At 52.3% G+C, this 18,695-nt stretch overlaps 1 protein-coding gene across 1 annotated transcript in view; it reads left to right on the forward strand.

Moving 5' to 3' along the window:
* thoc2 (THO complex 2) overlaps positions 1 to 18,695 on the forward strand; it is a 59,746-nt gene that overhangs the window by 13,039 nt on the left and 28,012 nt on the right. The window contains exons 8-19 of the mRNA XM_035408151.1: positions 753 to 913; positions 1,411 to 1,503; positions 2,074 to 2,229; positions 5,440 to 5,612; positions 6,075 to 6,270; positions 6,930 to 6,968; positions 7,300 to 7,430; positions 7,620 to 7,721; positions 14,429 to 14,513; positions 16,026 to 16,119; positions 16,591 to 16,671; positions 18,452 to 18,548. Coding sequence (XP_035264042.1) covers positions 753 to 913; positions 1,411 to 1,503; positions 2,074 to 2,229; positions 5,440 to 5,612; positions 6,075 to 6,270; positions 6,930 to 6,968; positions 7,300 to 7,430; positions 7,620 to 7,721; positions 14,429 to 14,513; positions 16,026 to 16,119; positions 16,591 to 16,671; positions 18,452 to 18,548 — 1,408 coding nt within the window. The remainder of the gene's footprint in view (positions 1 to 752; positions 914 to 1,410; positions 1,504 to 2,073; positions 2,230 to 5,439; positions 5,613 to 6,074; positions 6,271 to 6,929; positions 6,969 to 7,299; positions 7,431 to 7,619; positions 7,722 to 14,428; positions 14,514 to 16,025; positions 16,120 to 16,590; positions 16,672 to 18,451; positions 18,549 to 18,695) is intronic.

Below are 18,695 nucleotides of genomic sequence, written 5' to 3' on the forward strand. Positions count from 1 at the left end.
ACTGTCGCCGGCTCCCTAAACTCGCGCTTTTCTCGCTGGCTCGTTCGAGCCGAATTTTATCCCCGCTAATGTTTGCACCGTTTCGAGGCGGCGCGCCACCGCGGGCGCCGAAAATGGATTTGCTCAGTTTAACTTGCTCTCGCGACCGCGGTAATGCATAAAATAATTAATTTCTTTTGAAAACCCTTCTGTTTTGCATTCGGCCCCACGGACAGATATTGAACCTGCCCGCGCCGAATTTGACGTTTTTTGTTTTTGTTTTTTTTTTTTCATCGCGTCAGGCGCCGGGCGGCGGGCGGACTGCTGATTTCCGCGCGGTAAACGCGGGTCAATTAGCTTACGCCCCGGCTGTCATGTTTTGGGCTCCTCCGACGTGGCGCGGGGCCTCACGCGTGCGCCCGGCACGAAAAGCAATCATTACGAAAATAAATGGAATCGTCTCATTTTTCAGCTAATGGAATTAGCCGCTGACATTGAGGAATGCGCGCTATCGGAAGATTCTAGATGCGGATCAAGGATTAATTGTTTATCACCAGATATTGCTGCCCTTGTAAAAAAAAAAAAACAGATGTCATGAAGTTGCTCACCTGGAAAATTAGTCGCGTAATTTGTTTAGTTTCTGAAGCGTTTCCACTGACTGGAGAGGGCCGGCTCTCTCTGCGTACCTGACAGGATTTCGCCCCTCCCTGTCACTCAAATTCTTTTATTATTTTTTTTTTTTTTACTCATTCTTTTTCCTACCTCGTCGCCAGGGTGCTTCAATCTGGACCCCAACCGCGTGCTGGACATCATCCTGGAGGTGTACGAGTGCCGCTGCGAGCAGGACGAGTTCTTTGTGCCCCTCATCAAGTCGTACATGTGCGAGCACCAGACCCTCTGCCACATCCTGGGCTTCAAGTTCAAGTTCCATCAGGTGAGCGCGGGCTGGACCCGACCGCCCCCCGGGCCTCGCCGAAGGAGGAGCCCAGCGTCAGACGCCCGTGCTCGGCTCCCTCTCGAAGCGGCGCTGTACCGAAGCGCTTCTCACCAAAATTCAAAAGTGTTGAGGTCCAGCTTGTTTGCTGGCTCGACTTGTTTCACAACATGGAATCCTCTAGATCAGGGCCGTCCAGCCTCATCTGTGAAGGCCGTGCGTGAAGGTTCTTGTTTCACCTGATTGTACTTGACAAGGTCTTGACTGAAGACCATGATTAGTTAATTAGTTGAATCAGGTGCCATATTGCTGGGCTAAAACAAAAACCCGCACCCACCCCGGCCCTTTATGGATATGATTGGACACCACTGCTCTAGATGTCGTGTGAAGTATGGTGAGCCGTGTTTCAGGGCACGTTTCACGGTTGTGCTGGATATTGTTGATTCCCTGTTAACGCTGTTGCCCCCCCGCCCCCCCCCCCCCCCCCCCCCCTTCAGGAGCCCAACGGGGAGACGCCGTCGTCACTGTACCACGTCGCTGCCACACTTCTCCAGCACAACCTCATCGAGCTGGAGGACCTCTACGTGCACGTGAGTGGTAGTCCCCTCCCGTCCTCTTAGAACCGCACACAAACTGCGGAGGGAGAACTCCACCGAAAGATGATCATTTGGCATGTTGGGCCTTACCTGCATTCAGAATAATTGCTGTGACTTCCAATCTTTTCACTGTTATCTACAAAAGGTTTCCTCAAATTATGATGTCAGTCGGACTTGAACTTCTTATCATTATCATTTTAGATTTTGTGGATCTCTCCTTTGTTACCATTTTCAATTATCGTAGTAGCTGTATTCTGCAACATTAGATGTTGTGATTGCCCTGGTGGTATGAGACAGATATCCTGAAGACTTGTATAATGTAATGTAGGGCAATGTAACATTTTTTAAACCAGGTTACTGGTGGACAGACCAACCTGCCATCAGGAATATATTTTAGGATGTGGTTCCCTGTCAGCTGTGCTGTTGCCTTGGTGTGCCGTGCACTGCCTGCGATTCTGAATGCGGTTGTGCGGTGATGCAGCCGTGTAGAGTAACGCAGCTGTCGTGGCTGTGGGCGGAGCCGTGGGGCTTAAACGCTGGCGATTTTCTTTCTCCCCCCCCCAGCTGATGCCCCCGGACTCCACCATCGTGGAGGAGCACAAGGGCGAGATCCTGGAGGCCAAGCAGATCGCCCGCAAGCTGACCATGGTGGTGGTGCCGTCCGAGAAGAGCGAGGACAAGGACAAGGAGAAGGAGAAAGAGGAGGAGAAAAACGACAAGGTGAGCTTCATCCCTCTGGAGCAAACCAGCACACGCTCTTTAACAGTGGCTAACTAGAGCAAACCAGATCATCCATATGTCTCCTTAACAGTGGCTAACTAGAGCAAACCAGAACATCCATATGTCTCCTTAACAGTGGCTAACTAGAGCAAACCAGAATACCCAAATTTCTCCTTAACAGGGGCTAACTAGAGCAAACCAGAACACCCAAATATATCCTTAACACTGACCCTCTGGAGCTCACCAGCACATCCAAATATCTCCTTAACAGTGGCTAACTGGAGCACTCTCGGAGAACTTCATATCTCTTTAAGACTAGCCCCCCGGAGCTCCCCGCTTGACCTCCATATCTCCTTCCTCCGTGTTGCCTTTCCTTGCTGTGTTCGCTGGTGCAGAAAAGTACAAGTTTCCAGGTATGGGTAAGGGTTTAGGAGCTGGTGATTAGGATATCCTGCTGATTAAACGCTAGCGTTTAGGCGAGGTTTCCCGGCTCTTATCTGCGCAAGGTCGTCCTCAGCCCGAGACTCCCTCCCGCAAAGTTCAGCGCAAACATCAGCAGACGGATGAAATTCTAATTGTATTTATTAATGAGCAGGACAAGCCCTAAATGAGCTACAAGCTGTTTGGGGCGGAAGCGCCTCTGGAGAGATCGCATTGTTCCGAGCGGGCGTGTTTAATATTTAATAAGTTTAAAATGGGAAAAAGCCGCCCAGCCAAGCCCCGGTTAATTAAAAGATTACATCTGAAGTTGCGGAGGACTTTTTAATGGGCTGCACCTCGCTCGGCCACGGCTGGAGGCTGAAGTAGGCCAGGAGGCAGTGTGCTCAGGCTGGACCCTGCACACCTTAAAGCTGAACACCAGCTCTGCTCACAGAGAGGGACGGAGGGACGCGGAGAGACTGAGGGAGAGGGAGACTGAGAGAGAGAGAGAGAGACCAAGCGAGACAGAGGGATAGATAGACTGAGAGAGACGGGGCGAGAGAGACCGAGAGACAGAGATGTAGTTAGAGAGAGGGAGAGACAGCAAGAGACAGAGCGAGTGACGGGGAGAGAGAGAGAGAGAGAGAGAGAAACGGTGAGTGCAGTTCCCTCATAGGGAATCTAAACTAAGCTGGGACTGGCAGAAGCCTCATTGTCACAGCACATATTGTTACTGTTTTTAACAAGGTCATAAATTATTGGGAACATCTGCCTTGTTCTGTTTTTACTTTCAAATAAAGTCTGAACTTCAGCAGAGCACAACTATTTCCTCAAATAAAATAGCTGGAATTGATCCAAGGGGTAGGTGCAGACCCCCCTTCCCCTCCCCAGTGGGTACTTGGGTTTGGGTTCAGTTGCATACATTTGGAGTTCCGTGTCTTCAGATTTAGCGGCGGCGACTGCTCTCGATTGGCAGGTTTTACGCGTGTAATAGCTGGCTTATTCTCATTGGGGAGCATGATGACAAGCTTGTACATGCTCCGTGGGCTTTGTAGTTCAGGAGACGCAGTGCCATTTGTGATAACTGTGGGGAAACGTGCGGGACGGGACTGCAAATAGGCGGATTAAAGGGCGCGCCGCTCTCGGTCTCGTTAGCGAGCGCTCTTCAGGTAAGATGGAAGCGGGCGTGCTCATGGCTGGAGTTGGGGGGTCAGCCGCCGGCTAAGACCTGGTGCCGCTGTGTGCGATGTGCTGTGAGACTAGCGGGTGTCAGTCCTGTCTCTGTTGTCATGGGGAGAGGACCACTTTGCTGTGGGAACCTACCTGTGATGTTTCCGACGTGGAGAAATCGGACTGATCTTACGCGGTGTTACTGCCAGACCCGGGTCAAATTTTTTGGATTCAAATACTTTTCTGTGCTCTGTTGGTCTTGCCTGGTGTAATTGAGTCTGCCAATGTGACCAGAAGGCGGGCTTTGCACTTTTTGAGAGTATTTCATTGGTTCCAATACACCAGACAAGAACGTTTTTGACCCAGGTCTGGTTACTACTGTTGAGTGACTTGATCGTTTGCCTCAGGGTCAGGAATTCAGTGCCTCGTCTGACGGGGTATAGACCGGCTAGACCTTAGGGAAAGGTGTGCAGGCAGTATATTCATAAAAAACAGGCTGAATTCAAATGAACAGAATGGCAAATTGGTATGTTTCAAAATGTTGCAGACATATTTCATCTATAAATAGATGCCCGCCAAATAAAGAGAACTGCAACCTTGTCCCCGTGCAAAGTTCCCAACAAACTGTTGTTGACGAAACTAGATTGATATTTATAGTCAACTGATTCTCACCTGAGTTGCTCGCCTGGGTTGCCTTGCATTTCAAAAACAAGGCACAGACATCAAGCAGTATGGTCAAGGAGTATGCACTTTAAACCACAGTTGCCTCTTGTTGATGATATCTTTCCATGCCAGCATCACCTCATTAAACATCAGGAAGTTCGACAGTCTAAGCCACTAAAACTCCTGCCAAATGTACCTCATTAAGCACCACTCATTCAGAGTCACTGAGATCTCTTCTTCTAGCCATGGTAGCCAACAGTTACCTGGGCTTGCCCAGCATTTTATGCAATGCAGTGACCATGCCTGGATGGTAATTGTTTCATGAACACAGGAACCACGCCCGTGTGGATCTGCTTTCAGTATACTTCGTGTCCCTCAGTAACTCTGACATATCGTTTATTTTGGGTCCCTGGAGCATCAGTCAGTAAGATAATGCTCGATTTTACCAGAGCCTTTAACGGTCTGCAGTAGTTCTAACGTTGTACAGTCAAACAGTCTTACGTAATTTCCTTAAAGAGTGAGAATTCCTTTCTTACAGACCACGGTGTGACGGTGCTGTGTGTATCGGTTTGCCGACACCGCGGGCTTTTTCCGCGCTCGGCGTTTACCGGCCGCCGCGGACACGCCTTCCAGAGCATCTCCTCTCTGTCACAATATTGAGCAGCCGTTCCTGACGGACTGTACCGCGTCGCCCGTCTGTCACGATATTGACTGGCCGTTGCAGACGAGCCACCTGCAGCTCCTCTCTGCCGCGGTATTGACCGACCGTTACAGGCCCCGCGGCCTCTCTCTCTCTCTCTCTCTCTCTCTCTCTCGAGTTAACGGACGGCCGGGCCGTCGCCGCGGTATCGAGCTGCCGCCGCGGAGACGGACAGCGCGCCAGGGTCCTTCCCCCCCTCCCCCACAGTCGGCTCGCGGTCACCCCCTCTCTCTCTCTCCCCCCCCACCCCCCTGCAGCCCCCCGATAACCAGAAGCTGGGCCTGCTGGAGGCCCTGCTGAAGATCGGGGACTGGCACCACGCCCAGAGCATCATGGAGCAGATGCCCGCCTTCTACGCCACCTCGCACAAGGCCATCGCCGTGGCGCTGTGCCAGCTGCTGCACCTGACCGTGGAGCCGCTGTACCGCAGGTAGCCCGTCGGGGGAGAGCGCACCGGCACGCCGGCACAGCCGCCGCACCCGCACGCGATGCACACGCACGCGAGCCTTCACCCAGACCCACACGCACTCTGCCTCAGGCTTATTTACATAAGCAGCGTAGAGCAGCACATCATTTTAAATAGCACTTATCAAAAGAACGTTACGGAGTGCATTGCAGAAGTTTTATATAGAGTTAAAACACACTGAGAGTCTAATAAAATTGTGAAAGTGAAGCGAGATCAGAACACTGAAATTAAAAGTCCAAAAATATAACCTGAAAGTTACAATGCAGCAGAAAAGATAAAAAACTTTATTAAAAAGTGTGAAAAGTAATGACTAAGTAAAAGCGAGCCTATAAAAAGAGAGAGTTCTTATAAGTGATTTAAAAGATGGCGGACGCTTGGCTAGCCTGATCTCCTCAGCCCTCGGCCCCCGTTCTCCGCTGGTTTCAGGGCTGGGGTCCCCAAAGGGGCCAAAGGGCGCCTGATGAAGCCGCTGCGGAACAAGAGGGCCCCGCGCCCGGCCGAGGCGTTCGAGGACCTGCGGCGGGAGGCCTTCAGCATGCTGGGGTACCTGGGCCCGCACCTCTCCCACGACCCCATCCTCTTCGCCAAGGTGGTGCGGCTCGGCAAGGGCTTCATGAAGGAGGTGAGGTCCCGCGCGGGTCAGCGGGCCCCCAACCGACCCGAAACCAGCCCCCAACCGACCCCAAACCGGCCCCCTACTGACCCCAAACCGGCTCCGAACCGGCCCCAAACCGACCCCCAGGTCAGGAGCCCGTCACCGGCAACGTGTGACTTTTCACAAGGTTATTCTGTGCTGTTCCCCCCCCCCCTTTCCGCCCTCGCCCTCTTCCTTTTTGTTGTTTGTTTTGTTTTCTTGGAGCACATCCCTGTTTTCCTACAGCGGATGAACCGCGATGTATAACGCCAGCCGGGGAAACGAATCCGGTGACAAGCGAAATAAATTGGATGCGCGTGGTGTGTGCGGGAGCGGGGTGCGGGAGGCGATGGGAGCGGGGTTCCCCGTAATGCCGCTGAATCGGAGCGCCTTGTTTATGCATTTAAACGAGCGGCGCTATCTCCCAGACAGCCGCTATCTCATCGCCAGAGCTTTATTGGAGTCGCTTGCTGAAGACGGTCCGTTTTTTTAAACGCGGTCGCATTGAACCCGGGGCTGTGTTTTCCCCTGCAAACCTCTGCTTCTCTCTCTCTCGCTCTCTCTCTCACCCCTCCCTCCCTCCCTCCCCTCCCTCGTTCGCTCCCTCTCGCTCTCTCTCATTCCCTCTCTCTGTCTTTATTCCACAGTTTCAGAATGAGAACAGACAGGACCACAAAGAGAAAATGGTGAGAAAATGAAAAGGGAAAATTATGTTCAGTATTACTCACACGAGCTTTAAAAGTGTTTGCCTGTGGCGGCCAAGCCAAAGATAATAAATATCTTTATTTTTGCAGAATTATTTTCTTAAGCTCTGCTGCACGCTAAATGGTTCAGCCGGCCCAGCTTTACAAGTTCAGATTTATTAGGCATGGATTTTTTATTTTTTTCCCTTAATTTCTGAAGTGGTCTCATCTTTTTCTTTATTTGTAAGAAGAAAATGCTGCTCATAAATCATCCTCTCAGGCTTTGTGTCTTTTGAAGAGCAGCGGTGGCTTATGGGTAACGTTGTCCTTCCAGGACACCTTGCTGAGCTGTTTCCTCAGCATCGCGGATCAGGTCCTGCTGCCCTCGCTCACCCTGATGGACTGCAACGCCTGCATGTCCGAGGAGTTGTGGGGCTTCTTCAAGCTCCTCCCCTACCAGCACAGGTGAGAGCCGCGCCTGACCCCGCCGGCGAGCTCGTAAACCGGGCTCTCCGGCGACCCCGGGGGCCCCTGACATTTACTTTGAGCTCTGTGACTGACTTAACGTCCGCCGCAGAGATAATCACCCCTGCACCTCTGTCCGCTCCCCCCCCCCCTCTTCTCCCCGCTCCCCTTCCCCGCACGCCCACGCAGGTATCGGCTGTACGGCCAGTGGAAGAACGAGACCTACATCGGCCACCCGCTACTGGTCAAGGTCAAAGCGCAGACCGTGGACAGGGCCAAATACATCATGAAGTAAGTTCCTTTTTCTTTTCCCCTCCCTTCTCTCTGAGCGGTCCGACAGCCGGCTCCTTCCTGCGCGTCTCCGCTAGCCGTCCTCCCAGCGGGCTGCCCGCTGAGGGTGGAGAGGCTGCGCGTCTCCGCTAGCCGTCCTTTAGCATAGAGCCCGCTGAGGGTGGAGAGGCTGCGCGTCTCCGCTAGCCGTCCTTTAGCGTGGAGCCCGCTGAGGGTGGAGAGGCTGCGCGTGCTCCGCTAGCCGTCCTTTAGCGTGGAGCCCGCTGAGGGTGGAGAGGCTGCACGTGCTCCGCTAGCCGTCCTTTAGCGTGGAGCCCGCTGAGGGTGGAGAGGCTGCGCGTGCTCCGCTAGCCGTCCTTTAGCGTGGAGCCCGCTGAGGGTGGAGAGGCTGCGCGTCTCCGCTAGCCGTCCTTTAGCGGGCGGCCCGCTGAGGCTGCGCGTGCTCCGGTACGGCCCGAGGGCACGGCTCATTAAAGAAAAAGCGTTTAGTCGGCGCTATAAAGCGCGAGCGCCATCAGCGAATGCTCAGTACGGCCTTTTAATGAACCGGCTGACTCCCGCGAGCGGGCTGCAGCAGGGCGGCGCTCGTGAATAAAACATGAGCCTCGGACAGGTGATTGGACGGAGCGAGAGGCGGATGGCGGGGGCGGAAAAAGCGTCGGGGGAGGCTGTCGCGGGGACTTAGAGGAGAAGTGAGAAGACAGGAAGTGACACGTGGCCGGGGACGCTCGGCAAGGCCCGCGCGAGTCCGCGAACGGGAGAGAGCGAGGCTCGATGTCAGTGCTGCAAGAAGCCCACACACGCTACTCACACCCGCGCGCACACACGCAACACACACACGCTACTCACACACACGCGCGCACACACACACACGCTACTCACACACACGCTACTCACACACACGCTACTCGCACACACGCTACTCACACACACGCTACTCGCACACACGCTACTCGCACACACGCTACTCGCACACGCTACTCGCGCGCGCGCACACACACGCTACTCACACACACACGCTACTCACACACACACGCTACTCACACCCGCGCGCACACACGCAACACACACACGCTACTCACACACACGCGCGCACACACACACACGCTACTCACACACACGCTACTCACACACACGCTACTCGCACACACGCTACTCACACACACGCTACTCGCACACACGCTACTCGCACACGCTACTCGCGCGCGCGCACACACACGCTACTCACACACACACGCTACTCACACACACGCTACTCACACACACGCTACTCGCACACGCTACTTGCGCGCGCGCACACACACACGCTACTCACACACGCGCGCGCACACACACAACACACACATGCTCCAAACGCATGCATGCTCCACACACACACGGTCACACAGGTGCACACGCTCACACACACGCTCCACATGCATGCATGCTCCACGAACACAATCGCACACGCACGCACATTCACACAGACACACCCACTCGCATATGCTTCAAACACTCAAACACACACACACACACAGGTTCACATGCAGGCATGTACACACATGCACACACGCGCGCACACACACACATGCAGTCACGCATACACACACAGACAGGTTCACACGCACGCACGCGCACACACACACACACACACACACACACACACAGGCGGCACGCCGTTTGCAGGTGGTGCTCTGCCTTTAATTACCGCGGGCCGAGCAGCTGCGTGGATGGGCGTCCCTGCTCCTCCGCTCTCCCTGGCGCGGGCGTTTGAGAGCTGTGTGCCGCTGATGGGCGGGGTCAGTCGGTCGCGACGCGCGGTGCATTCGCTCCGGCGCGTGATGCGTATTTAAAGCGGGTCAGCCCGCGATGCCGTGATGACGGGGAGAGCGATACGATGGACGGCGGAGCCCGAGGTTCGGGGGACGCGCGCGGGGCCGCTGTTTATTTGGCCGGCCTTGCCCCCTCTCCCCTCACTCGTTAGTTTTAATCAGGGCTGCGGGCAGGACTGCCAGCGAGCCGGCCATCAGTAGTGCTGGGTGCAGTGCAGGTACGCTGAGCATTTAAATGCTCCTGCTCGCTCCTGTGTGTGTGTGTGTGTGTGTGTGTGTGTGTGTGTGTGTGTGTGTGTGTGTGTGTGGGTGTATGGGTGTGTGAAGCATGTGCTGTGTGCTTGTGTGTGGAGCTTGTTTGTGTGTGTGTGTGTGTGTGTGTATTGAGCGTGTTTTGCGTGTGTGTGTGTGTGTTTGTATGTGCGTGTGTGTATTTGTGTGGTGTGTGTGTTCATAGGTGTGTGTGCGCATGCGCACGTGTATGTGTGGAGCGTGTGTGTGTATTTGTGTGGTGTGTATGTGAGGAGTGTGTGTGTGTGCGCGTGTTTGTGTGTGCATTGTGGGGACTGCAGTGCTGCTGCAGTAGAACAGTGGGAGCGCTGGAGCGTAAACGAAGCCTCCTGCTCTGCACTGAGACTCAGCTCTAATGAGGCTGCTGCAGACATCTCATGATATACACCCCACATACAGCACACACACACACCCCTCAAAGACACATACACTCATTTACTCTATACACACACACACACACACCCCTCAAAGACACACATTCATTTACTCTATACGCACACACCCCTCAAAGACACACACACACATTTACTCTATACACACACACACGTACACACCTCTCAAAGACACACATTCATTTACTCTATACACACACACCCCTCAAAGACACACACACTCATTTACTCTATACACACACACCCCTCAAAAACACACACTCATTTACTCTATACACACACACGTACACACACCCCTCAAAGACACACATTCATTTACTCTATACACACACACCCCTCAAAGACACACACACTCATTTACTCTATACACACACACATACACACACCCCTCAAAGACACACACACTCATTTACTCTATACACACACACATACACACACCCCTCAAAGACACACACACTCATTTACTCTATACACACACACATACACACACCCCTCAAAGACACACACACACTCATTTACTGCACACACACACACACACACGCAATATAACCATCGCACATGCATGCATGAGAAGATGAGGGCTAATATTTGTCCAGTGATGATAATTCTAAATTGGGGCTCTGTGAACTCCAAAATGGGTGGAGCTCCCACACACCACCAATCACTGATACCCATGTAAGCAGCAAAGAGCACGCATCAGGCACAAAAAGTGGGCTGTCTGGGGGCTTTTTTTGTAAGCCTATAGAAACAGTGCTGGCATACAATTCACATTCCCAAGAAGATTAATAGATGTGTCCCATACTCGGTAAAACGTAATGAAATGGACCTCAGCTTGCATAAAGCAGTTTTCCCAAATTAAATTAAGGTATGTTTCCACTTACCCAGAGTACTTTCATTTTTTTTTTCGATGTTAAAAAAAAAAGAAAAAAAAGCTATCGACTCGTTTGAGGTCCTCTGTATTGGGGTGAGCTGCGGCAAATATCTGTCAGATCTCAGTGAGACTACCTGGATGGATAAATAGTACTCTTGGTGAGTGGAAATGTACATTAATTTCATTTTTGAGTGAACTGCCCCTTTAAAAAAAAAAAAAAAAAAAAGTCAGCTGATTTAACCTCAGCACGATCAAACAGACTGCGCTTAGCCAATCCAGACTGACGTGCGAGCAGAAAAAAGTGAGGTGTGTTAAATTCAATAAGTACCGCGTGACCCTTGAAGATGGAATTTGCCACGGATAACCTCCACTATCCGCTCGCCGCTTACAGAAGCCTGTGAAGTGTCATGTAATTTCATATCTATTTACTTGATTTATTACCTTTCATTTACTCCTGCCATGTGATTGGCTGTCTAATTTTTGAAGGGCCAGAGTTTTTGAGTTTCAGTTTTGGCGTACTTCCAGTACAGCAGATGTATTTATGATAGTGTGACTCCAGGCCCGGCAACAGTCAGTAGAGTATCTGTCTCATTTCCAAAACCCCGGGTCTATTTAGGGAAATGCGAACTCTGGATTAGACTGCAGACTACCAGACCACTGGCTCAACATCATGACCATCAGTAAACATCTCCACTATGTCTGCTTGAATTTTAAGCGCATAAACTTTTTTCTTCCAGTTCTCAATCTTGATTAGATCAAATATTGCATGATAAGTTTGTAAATGCCTGTCAGGTGGTATTGAACAAGTGTGCTCCCCTCCTGTGCTGACAGGATAAAAAGTCTGCCGGGTTTGATAAACACTCTACTGGATCAGCACCTTAAGTGCCTTTCATGGTGTGGTGCTGTGAGTGCTGACCAAAGGACTCTTGGATCACCTGTCAAAAGTGAACAGGTCAGCGCCCGGCTGTCCTTCAAAGGTTTGCCCCGGGTTGATAGGCTAACAGGGATTGGACGAGCAGAATCAGTGATGTTACTGCCTTTTATGATTGCGTCTTCATTTGATCACTTGGTTTGGGTTTTCCTTTGATCCTTGGGTATATAAGGGGAAAAGTCGAATGGTTCTAGGAGACGTGTCAACACGGACTCCCGCGCGCCATTCGCATACAATTGTTTTTACGCAGGCTACACACTCCAGAGTAACGTCTTCCACGTCTCTTAAAACAGATAGCGATCCGTATAGAGCCACACTACTGGAGGATTATTTGCGGTCTCCTTCTAAGTAAAACCGTTAGCACAGGGGAAAGATGAAAAATGTTATTTTGGAGTCCGGTAACTACGATATCATTAAATGAATCTCGTTCCAGTAGCGCCGCGTAAGACTACGCGCATCGCTGTGCCACTCAGATACGTCTGCTCTTTTACGTATCTGAGGGGATTCTTAATTGCTTTTGCTTGCTTGTTAATTTAGTGTGCTCGTAGCGACTTGGCTAACGTTATAAATGAGCTGCCTTTATGAATGGTGCGTGCTTGCTTGCGGGTCACTATAGGAGCTTGGGCAGGGCTTGACAAGGGGTCAGTTGTTTGATTAGCCATGTGCTAATGGAGCGGCCATTTCGCGTAGGTCGCTACCTGCCTTCCAAGTATGGCACGTTTTAAGATATCTATGACTGAGTCTGTGGAAAAAGCGAGAATATTGAGAAAAACAGAACCTTTGGGTCCGTCTTCCGTGAAACAAATTTGAAGCCGTTTAAAAAGATCTAAAAGGCTGAGATCAGTGAGTCTGTGCTAATGCAGCATATCTGCGCTCATTTCTCCATTCGTGAGATTCCCGTCCCTATCGGCAGCTTGGTTATTACCGGCACAGGTGGTTTTGCGCTGCGGAAGCGAAGCTTTGGCACGTCTAATTTTTCATCCCCTCCGCTCCGTCCCTGCGTGTCCTCCCCGCTCTTTGCGTGCGAAAGCCGCGAGTCCTGACCGCTCCAGCGACTGCGACCGCCCCCGTTCCCCCTCTCCGAACGAGCAGCGAGCGTTCCGGAGCGGTGGCCTGATCTGAAGCGCTCGCCCCGGGAGCCCGACTCAGACTGCGGGCTCCGTTTGTTTGTAAATCGGCCGCGCCGATGCGCCTGGCGCTCTCAAGGACGAAAGGACGCGCTCCGTCGCTCCGGTATCGCCGCGGCGCGTGCGCTCGCGGGTTAGCCTAGCCGTGCGGATCCGCGGCGTTCCGCGCCCCTGCTAAAACCGTCCCATCCCGCTTTATTTACCGGTGTGCGAATCGGGCGCCTTCATTACAGACCCCGCTCATCGCGCTCTGAAGGTTAAGCAAACCAATTACACTTCCCAACGTGGTGCTGGGGTACCGAGGAACAGTCGTCTGCCACCCCCCCCACCCCCCTCCTTGCATTTAAAGCAGGGTAGAGGGAGAAGGAGAGGGAGAGAGGGAGAGGGAGCTCCCTTATTAAACACAATGACACCGTCATGGCTGAACGCTCTCCCACACTTAGCTTTAGCTGCAGAGGCAGCGCCGCTCAGCCTTAATGTCTGTCTGCGCGTCACACAGGAGCCAGTCGGCATTCTACCGGAGAGACGCAACATGGCCGCCTCACAGTCAGCCGCGCGATGCGCACCCGCTGTCGCGTTCCCGGCCTACTTACAGAATCGCTTATTGAACAATAAAACAATTAACCGAAGCGTGCTGCCAATGTTTTATCGTTTGCGAACACGTTCTACCCCCTTCACCTATTTTTTTTTTTTTGTCAGACCGCTCGCGTTTCCGCGGCAGATTTAGATGCAAAATTTCTTCTCGGGAAACCGGAGCCTCGCGGTCCCCAGCGATAGTCCCGGACTCCCGGCCTCCGACCCGATCACAGGTTCCCCCTCGGTGGGTTTAACATCTGAATTTATCATCCGCAAATCCGATCCATCATTTCGCCGTTGCGTTTACTCGAGGGCCGTCGGCGCGGGGGGGGAAGGGCCGCCGCGATGGCAAAATCGGTACGGTGTGTAATCAGACGTAACCCCGGCGACGCGGAGGCCCTCTCGGTTTGGGCTGAGGGGGGGGAAGAGCACTGATACATCACGCCTGTCAATTACGGGCTCGGGCGGACCTGCTGCTCTCCCCGCATCGCCGGGCCCGTTACATCACCCCGCCAGTTAGCCCGGGTGTCTGAGTCCCTGTACTCCCGCAGAACAGCCGCTCGCTCCTAAATGAAGAGATAGACGCTCCCGGTGAGCGTGTGTGGCAGAAGCCCGGCTGAATCTTGTGTTTCCCGTCTCTCTCACCCACTCCCCCCCCCCCCTTCCCCTCCCGTCCCCCCCCCCCCCCCCTTTTTTTCTTCTTCGTAGGCGCCTGACCAAGGAGAACGTGAAGCCTTCCGGACGGCAGATCGGCAAGCTGAGCCACAGCAATCCCACAATCCTCTTTGACTACGTGCGTACTTTACCGCTTGTGACGGACATAATGGGCCAGGTGGAGGGCAAATGAGGAGCCGTAATGGGGACCGCTTTATCTCTCCGGCTCAAACATTACTTTTCCGGCTTCCTTCCATTAGAAAGCTGTTTTTCTTCCATTTGGCAGTATTGCTTAGAGCAGTTCATTCTTCTAGTGCTAAAATGCAAAAATTAATGGTTTACGTGAAGCTCAAAGTAAGCAGGGAATCTTGCATTAGTTGGATGGTACAGAGGCAGCTCCTGGACTAGAAAATTGGAAATGCTAATAGGACGAAATTAAGAATTTTGTAATCATCAAATTTGGAATCCTCAGTCATAGAGTATTAAAACCCTGGCGCGTTGTTATATATCGGTGTTTGAGTAGCGATGCTGTTCACGCTGCCAGGGTGATTTGGGTGTGTACACAGTAGGCCGGTTCGGTGGAAGGCAGGGCTGGTTCGGAGTGATTGTTACTCACTGTGAAGCAGAAGGGCGAACATTCGGGTAGACGGAGGGAGCGCGGGTTCATCTTGGACGCGGCGAGCGGGGAGGACGGCCTCCGAAGCCCTTGTACACTTTTCAGCGATCTGTCAGAAGCAGCGGCTCCGCGCCACATTAGCATTTCACACAGAACCGGACAGGGCTCCGAGTCTGAAGCAAAGCTGCGGAGGGGGAGCGGGGTTTTTTTGTTGCCTCCCGCTCCGGACGTGAGCGGAATGGGAGAGGAGGCTCTGCCGGCTCGCAGCTCCGAGCCCGCGGTCTCTCCCATTACCCGTCCCGAATTCCACACCTCCTCCTCAGCTGGAGTCCTGCCGAAAAAGCTGGGCTTCGCGGGGAACATCATCAAAGGCACATTACCGCTCGTAATGTGGCCGTTCTCCGCTGGTGATGAGGGAGCCGGGCTCGCTGCGCTGCACCGTAGAGACGGTGCCTGGCGCGTCACACGACGACGGCCCCGCCCGCAACGATCCGCCGCGCTCCACAGAGTTATTGTCAGCAGTCGGCGCATTTACAGGGTTGCGAAAATGCCGAAAAGTCGTTGTGTGTTGGGCCGTGACAAAGCGTGCGAAAGGAATGAGCCGTCGAGCAGAAAAACGGGGGTTCAGACCATTAGACGTGAGGGGAAAGGAGGGAAACTGTGGGATCCGGAATGGCGGCACGCCAGCCATTTTATCACCAGTACAGACTTACAACTTTCATTAACTGTCAGAGGCTGTGTCAGAAATATTCATTTGTGTATTTGTTTAATTTGCTTCTTTAGGATATGACATGTAACTATATAGCAGCATTGACGGACTGCTCATACTAACTCTATGGAGCCCAACAAATAGTTTTTTCCCCCATCATGGGTGCATGGTCTATTTATGCACTGTCAATTGTCAGAGTAATTTGGACCAGTTAAAATGGTTGGCTGTCCTAAGAGAAGCGCTAAGATTGGTTGAAACACTGATGGGTACGTGATGGCCCCTTCCGTTGCCGTTATGACGAGCGACGGTCTTTTCGGTCTTTTCAGATCCTGTCTCAGATCCAGTGGTACGACAACCTGATCACGCCGGTGGTGGACTCCCTGAAATACCTCACCTCGCTCAGCTACGACGTGCTGGCCTGTATCCTTTCACGGCTCGACCCGTCACGGCGTCTCCCCTTTCCCGCGAAGCGCTGTCCGCTGAGAGATAAGGGCGAGAGTCCTCGCCTCGGCCGATAGCGGTAGCGCCTGAATGGTGGAGTCGCGGAGGCAGGCTCTTTGAAAATGCCAAACGTGTCTCGTGTGTCTGCACCGCCAGGGCCTGGAACAGCAGGTCCTTTCTTTACATAGACTGCCATTTTGAACCTATTTGATGTTTCCATTAAGCTCCCTTTGAGACACCGGGGGGGAAAAAAAAAACTATTTATTTTCGGCACCTTACCTGAACCCGCCCACGCGCTCCCCCCCCCCCCGCCCGGTCCGTTCGAAAACGTTAGCACGTTAAAGGGTTGGCCGCGGCGCGTTGGCCTGGCGTTGGCCCGGCAACCTTCCGCGGCCCTGGCCCCGCTCGCCGGTGCGAATGAAGAGTGCGCTCCTTGACCCCCTCTGAAAGATTGCATCATCGAAGCCCTGGCCAATCCTGAGAAGGAGAAGATGAAGCACGACGACACCACCATCTCCTCCTGGCTGCAGAGTAAGTGGCTTTGTGCGCGTCTTCCCACGTCCACGCAGGTACACCGAATTTTAATAGCAAGGTGTTTGTTTTTTTTTTCTTGGCAGCCTTTTGCATTTTCTCTGCGGGTGCATTTTGAAGTGCCTGCTGGTAATGAGTTTTTTCCAGTAAATTAGACTGTAGTCTAGCATGCTTGTTTAGTGATTATTGCGATAGTCTTTTTTTTTTTTTTTTTCTTTATTTCTTTTGAAGTAGTCTTTACGCAGTCTCGATTGCTTTGAGCCGACCGAAGTGTGCCCGGGGAGAGACGACGACGTCCGCGGGCTACGCCGTTTTGTCTCTCGAAGAGCTTATTGCACGAGCTCAGTTGTGAATCAAAACGCGTGGTGCAATTTCAGTGGTGACGCTTTCCTGGGGAGGTGTTTCCTTTCGCCTACAGAAATACACCTGTGCTCACCGCCATGAGTCGCTAGATCAGACAGCCTTTTCTGTGATAGGTGCTACAGCGGAATGATTGCATTGGCCTCGTTCTTGTCTCTTTCTCCCCCTCCCGCCACGATGACGTCTGGAAAACGCTGCGTTCGGCGTTGCCCGTGTGACCTGTCCTTCTCATTTGCCCGTCGGTCAGAGCTTTAAGCGAATGAGATTAATGGAAGGGCTTGCGCTTTTTGGGAAAACTCGTGATTTTTTTTTTTCTCCACCAAATGAATCAGTATTTGTAGCTTTCCGGCTCAGCGAATAAAACGAGGGCAGTGCTCGGTCTCGCAGTGCTCCTCAGCGTTCGTCCTACGACCACTTATTTTCCCTCGGGCGCCATGGTGTCTTGCTGAGCGATCTTCCTGTTTACCACAAAGCAGCGTGTAGTTCAGCGTACACCGGTGGATGAACAGAGCTGTTGCTGTTGAACTTGGCTCGGTTTTCTGGTGATAAGTAATAAGTCAGGGGATGGAGAAAACCAAGCCAAGCATTAATCGGCTTGTAGGGAACATAAGCCCAGGTTTATTTCATTGTTCCTAATGAAACATCTTTTCTATATTTACCAGAGGAGCTTTTTACTTCAAAATGAGAGCGAGCCAGACTGATTGTTATTTAAGCATGTTTTAGAAATCCTACTGAAATAAAATTGAGGTTAAGAAACTCAATCTCTATTTTCATAGAGGCACAAGGGCTTATAAAAAGGGGGTGTAATTTGCGTGATAGGGAATCATGGAAACTGTTTATTCTTCAGAAGTGCGTATTTAATCTTATTGACATGGCTACCTAATTAAACCTAAAGTACAAATTCACTTTATTAGTGGCCAAGCACTTTAAGTGCATAGGAACCTATTGTAGTTGTTAGTTTTTTCTGCTATTTTCTGCCATGGCAGCCCTGAGAACGGCTTGGTGGATTTTTGTGAAATTTGGCACACTGATAGAAGGCAGTCTAAGGTATCACCAAATTTGAGGTCGGTACATTAACACTACTGCCAACAGGCCAAATTCTGGACGTAAACCTTTGGCTGTAACTTTTGAACCTTGACAGCCTTGATGTCAGCCATTTTGTTTTTCAGCCTTCTTGGGTTTAGTCGAAAAAACGCATGAATCCTCTTCTCCTTGAATTGTGGCCTGCATGTAACTGTTTCCCCATTGGGTGTTGGGAGGGCCTCGGAGTACAGCACACCGAGGAGATCTGTCAGTTTACCTCAGCACTGCAGTTTAACCCATTTAAAAGTCGGTCACGCAGGGAATGCGCAGGTTGAGCGGCTAAGCGTTCTGAGCCCCTGTGCGCTAACGCTAACGTGTGATGCGCGTGTGTCCTCAGGTCTGGCCAGCCTCTGCGGTGCTGTTTTTAGGAAATACCCCATCGAGCTGGCGGGCCTGCTGCAGTACGTGACCAATCAGCTGAAGGCGGGAAAGAGGTAAGCGGGCCCCGCCCACGTGGGGAGGATTGCGGGGGAGGTGGGGATGGCAGGGAGCCAGGCTGCCCACGCCTCGGCCAGCGCAGCCGCGAGAGCGGAGCGAGAAGCCCACTCCGCCTGACCTGCTTTTCAGGCCTCATCTGTCAC

This window comes from Anguilla anguilla, chromosome 3 (assembly GCF_013347855.1).
Source record: "Anguilla anguilla isolate fAngAng1 chromosome 3, fAngAng1.pri, whole genome shotgun sequence".
NCBI classification, from domain to species: Eukaryota; Metazoa; Chordata; class Actinopteri; order Anguilliformes; family Anguillidae; genus Anguilla; species Anguilla anguilla.